General features: G+C 54.0%; 1 protein-coding gene across 1 annotated transcript in view; it reads right to left on the bottom strand.

The window, feature by feature from the left end:
- The window catches only part of LOC106805129 (BTB/POZ domain-containing protein kctd15-like), a 22607-nt gene extending 18254 nt beyond the window's left edge, over positions 1 to 4353 (bottom strand). The window contains exon 1 of the mRNA XM_014806611.1: positions 4265 to 4353. Within this exon, the coding sequence (XP_014662097.1) occupies positions 4265 to 4353 (89 nt within the window). The remainder of the gene's footprint in view (positions 1 to 4264) is intronic.
- Between the last annotated feature and the right edge of the window lie 1050 nt (positions 4354 to 5403).

Here is a 5403-nt window from a genome sequence, read left to right as displayed (position 1 = left end):
GGATAAGAGAACAAGGCGAATGTAGGGGTGGGGGCATAGTGGGTGAGGCGAAAGGAGACAAACTGAAGAAGCACGCGGGAAGAGCAGGGGTGAGAGGCAACCAGGAGAGCAGAGAGAGTGGCAGAATAGGCGGCGTAGGGGGGGGGTAGAAGAAGTGACGTGTAGGTAAAGGGAGGTGAGTTGAGTAATGAAGTGAAGGTGAGTGAGTGGGATGTAACGCTGATTTGCGTGAGTGAGGGCGAATAGGTCGACCGTGAGCTGATGCACATGGCAGGTGAGGCAGATTTGCGAGCGCGAGCTGACGGCCGACGGTTAGGTCGGCTGGGGGCGCGCCACCTCGAGCCGGTCACGTAAGTTATCGTGAGTGACGTGACCGGTGACTGAGGGTTGACAGTGATCCGTGCACGTTAGACTGAGTGAGTGACACGCTGAGGTGAGGTATGCTGAGTGACGTGAGTGATGTGGCTAGTGAGGTGAGTGAGCGTCGATGTGACTCGTGCACTGTGACCCGGTGGACCTGAGTGCATCCGGTGAGTGAGTAGACGTGAGGTACGTGACCCCAGTCGACCCCGCTCGCATGTGACGTTGACGTGACGTGAATGTGAGCTTCCTGTGACGTGCAGTGAGTGCTGCCAGTGACCTTGACTGGCGTGACGGCTGGGCGAGCGAGGACGACGACCACTGAAATCTCGCGAGACACACACTCCTGTCGCCAATCGACCGGGTGGCGCCACGCCGCAGTGACATCCTCATCGCGCATTCACCGATTTCGTCACGTATATCGTCCCTCGTCCCAGGACGTGGCGGCGGCCACCCCGTCGCGGGCTGCTCGCGTCAAGGCAAGTCTGACGCGAGCGTCCGTGCGCCCGGCCGCAATAATCCACGTAACACCGGTGTAAGTAGCTGAGTGCTCCGATGATCAGCAACCGCTTGCCCCGGCAGCATCGCGTGCTATGTGCCCTGCTTAACGTTAACCGCGCTCTCATCAGTACCATTACGGGCCACGTAAGATTTCGCATGCACCCTCTAGCCGCGGCAGATAGCACAACCACCACCCCTGTTTACTGCGCCCGCCGCCCGTCCCGGTCACGGGTCGTCGTCGTGCACCCCGCTGTCGCGCCGTCATTGGCCGCTGTCGGTCGCTGTTGCTCCGCTTGTTACGTCCGTCGTCCCGTTGGTCGTCCTACGTCCTCGATCGTCCGTTAGTTGTCGTGACGGGGTATCTATGCGGCCCGAGCGAAACAGTTCCTCGGAAAGGTCATGCAGCGAGAATAGCTATGACGGTTCTTATAATGGTTAGCGTAGCGCGCGTGTATTGTTTGTCGCTTCTCTCTCTGCTCTCTCTCTCTCCTGCTCCCGTCCTCTTTCCTGCTCCTCTCTCTCCTCTCTCACTCCGCTCTTCTCTCTCTCTCTTTCTTCCCTCTCTCTCTCCTCTCTCACTCTCTCTCTCTCTCTCTCGTCTTCTCGTCCTCGTTTTCTCGTCTCTCTTCTCTGTGTCCTGTGCGCTGGGCCGACGTGCGTCGTAGTCTCTCGCGCCGAATCCCGTGCGTGCTGGTCCCCGGTCCTGTGTCGTGCTGTCGGTGTGGTGTGTGTGTGCTGTGTGCCTGACGTTGTTGTGTGTGTGTGGTGTGTGTGCTGCTGTGCTCGCTCGCTTGGCGCTCGCGCCGGATGTGTCCTGTGTCTCTCTCTCTCTCTTCCCTCTCTCTCTCTCTTCTCTCTCTCCTCCTCCGACTCTGTTTGTGTGCACGCCCCCGCGCCCCGCCCGCTCCTGGTGTGCCTCCTGTGTGTGTGTGTGTGTGTGCTGTGTGTCGTGTTGTGTGTTGATGTGTGCAGGGAGCCGACCCGAAGAAGAGAGACGCATCGTATGTATGAGTGTGTGACTGGACAGGCGCCCAAAAAATTCCGGGGCTTTTTATGGCTGTCCAGTCGGTCTTTATTGATAAAGAATATGAACATACACAACTTATTGGTAGGACAAATCTTCTGGATTCATTTATTTAATCTATAATATTTTACTTGTCCTGGATGCGTTCTATCATCGTGTTTGTTCAACATCAACACTAAGCGTTGCTGTGCATTCACCGACGGCAGAATGCAATACAGTTTTGACAATTTATAAAAATTTTGTAAAGCACAACCCCCCCGTGCGCGGGCAATTTCTTTTTTTCCTAGAATTGTCTTCACGGTATTTACAGTTAAAACAGCTGAGCTGTATGTAAACTCATGTGTACAATCACCTGCATTAAAAGCGTGCCGTGAGGTACGTCAAAATTTATCTCTGCCTGCAAGAACTCACTACTCTCGAGAGGAAAAAACCCTCTCTGAATACCCGGAAAAACATTTCAATGGGCTTCCAATCTCAATAGGGCAGGAATTACCAGGTGACAATCAGCCCTACCGGCCTATACAGGGGACACACGGGAAAAAGCACGTATAACGCTAATTGTTATTCTCATTTATTCGGAATCAGCGAGTAAAGCCAATTAGCGCGGACCCAAAGTTTCCGGAGATTTCCGCCCTTAACCTTAGGTTTTCGTATTACACATTGGCCGCTAGATCTGCCCACTAACTGGAAACTGATGGGGCCATTACATCGCTGAGTGCGGACATTGTACGGCTATAAACTTTCAGGTAAGAAACTTAGATATGACGACACATGAGCCTTTTTAAAAAAAACAAAGAAAAACACCAGATTTATGAGTATATCGGGCGCCAACACTCGGTAGACCTACTCGAACCGGTCGTCCAAGGTCACGTGCAGCTTCTCATGCAGAACCAAATCGTATTGTGCCGCGCCCCGGTTTATCTGTACACTAGGGGCTTTACCACGGAATTTGGAGTATTTGAACAAAATGCGACGATATTCGCAAAGGGCCAGAGCGTGGTGACAGTAGACCATTGCAGTATTTCAAAGCACTTACCCGTCGTAAATATACTTGGGTTGACGAGTTGATACACGTGTGAATATCCAGCAGAGTAGTAAAATTCGATGTACGAAACGACATTATTGAATTCACATACAGACCACGAGTATATAAGTGCATAATCAAACAGTGCAATATATGATCTACGCGTCACCAGACGTGTATCATCGGACAGTACCTCGAAAGATGTCATTATAATTCATACAAGACAGAAGGCAACAAGTGTGATAGCTTTACTGCTCAGAATAACATTGGGATTTCGTGATTGTGCGGGTATGTCCTCCCAGTCCTTCGAAATACGTAATCGCCCCTGCTGTCTTTGCACGCCGATACACACATGCTCACACGATACACACACACACCACGAGCAGCACACATTACACAACACGACATACACACACACACAACCACAACACACATCACGACCGGGCATCACAACGCCCCAGCATACGCTCACACACACACACACACTCCACACAACACACGAGCACACAACAGCACCGTACGCACTCACCCACCCTCTCCACTCATGGATGCGGGCCGCACGTCGACGCGGCACGACGCGCTGCCGCACACACACACCAGCACAAACACAGCACACAACACACGTACACACACACACACATGGCTGCGCGCGCTTCGCCGTCGCGCACGTCACTTCCACAATAATCCTTCACACACACCAGCGCACGCACGCACGAGGCATTGACTATGTATGTCTATGTATTCGGGACGAACGCACCACCCAAGCTACACACGCACACACCACACAACACACACACACACACCACAGCACACACACACACCATCACACAAAGCACAAACACAAGAATAAACAAGTACCACTCACACAGCCGTGAGCACCACACTCGACACATTCCATAAGCACACTCACGCGGTGACGCATTCACACAGAGCAAGAGTGTTAGCACCCCCCCCCCCCCACCAACACACAACACGACTACACGCCGGCGCGCGCGAGCATTAGCCACACGCATAAGCATACGCACAGGAACACGCATAGACACGGGCACATGCACAAGTTACACTCGCACGCACGGGCACGCCACTAGTACTCACACACATAGCACGCAGGTGCATATGCCTTCACAATCCCTCACTCTCGTTCTCGCCTCTCTGTACGTTTCTCTCTCTCTCTCTCCTTCATAAGATACCACCACCACCACCACCACCACCACCATCACCACCACCACCACCACCACCACTACCACCACATCTTCCTCCTCCCCCTCCTCCTTCTCCTCCTCCTCTTTTTCCTTCTCCTCTTCCTCCTCCTCCTCCTCCTCCTCCTCCTCCCGCTCCTCTAACAGCAGACTCACCCGTTGACGTCGCAGGGCACTGTGGCGGGTTTCTCCAGCTTCACTACAGGCCTGCTGCTGCCGCTACTGCTGCTGTTGGCGGCGTTCATCGTCGCTGCCCGCGCGACTATGACTGACTATACTGCAGCGAAATCAGGCAGCTTTATTACCAACTCAGTAATTAGTTTGCCCGGGGCGAAAATGATTGTGCGGCGAGCGGATTACTAGCAGCGCGCCGTACGCGCCGCAGCCCGCCAGCGATGCGCCGCCAAGCACGGCGCAGCGCGCCATCTCCGCCTGCCGACCTCGAGTGGTCGCGCGCAGAAAAACCATGCAAAACTGCCCCGGGGCCGGAGCTGTGAAAGGCTGCAGCCAGGGGGCCCGAGGAGAGAACCGGAGACTGCATCGTCGCGGGTGCTAGCGCACTCTAGCAGCGCGGGGGGTGGCGCCCGCTGCTCTCGGATGGGGGGGTGGGCGGTGGCGCGGGGGGAAGAGGAACGGCGGGCGCTCGCGGAGCGCTGGGCGGTGCGACACGCGCGAGGTTGGCTGGCTAAAGTGCACGTCCGATAGCGGACGTCTTCATGAAATCTCCCTCGTCGCGGGGAGACAGGCGGGCGACCGCTGCGGGGTGAGGGAAGTGGTCTCGAAACCAGCGATCACGGCCGCACGCGTCGCAGTGAGCTGGCGAAGGCGCGCGCAATGTTTAAATTATTACCTTCGAAAATACAGAATATCAGGTTTTTATCGGTTTTGATCTGTTTTCGCATCCGCGTGAGTAAACAGACTCACGTGAGAAGCCGCACGTAGGCGTGCCACATACGCTGCGCGACGAGACTCCCTGAGGAGCAGCAACAGTAGCCGTAGCAGGAGCACTAGCAGTAGCAGTAACAGCAGCAAAAGCAGCTGCGGCAGCAGCAATATCAGTAGCAGTAGCGGCAGCAGCAATAGCGGTAGCAGTAGCGGCAGCAGTAGTAGCAGTAGTAGTATAGTAGTAGTAGCAGCAGCAGCAGCAATAGTATAGTAGCAGCAATAGCAGCAGTAATAGTATTATTATTATTAATGTTATTATTAGTATTTTCATTATTATTATTATTGTTAGTAGTAGTAGTAGTAGTAGTAGTAGTAGTAGTAGTAGTAGTAGTAGTAGTAGTAGTACGTAG

The sequence above is a fragment of the Priapulus caudatus genome, unplaced genomic scaffold (genome assembly GCF_000485595.1).
Source record: "Priapulus caudatus unplaced genomic scaffold, Priapulus_caudatus-5.0.1 Scaffold101, whole genome shotgun sequence".
NCBI classification, from domain to species: Eukaryota; Metazoa; Priapulida; class Priapulimorpha; order Priapulimorphida; family Priapulidae; genus Priapulus; species Priapulus caudatus.
The sequence above is the reverse complement of the archived record's forward strand: the minus strand, read 5'-3'. Positions and strand labels throughout refer to the sequence as shown.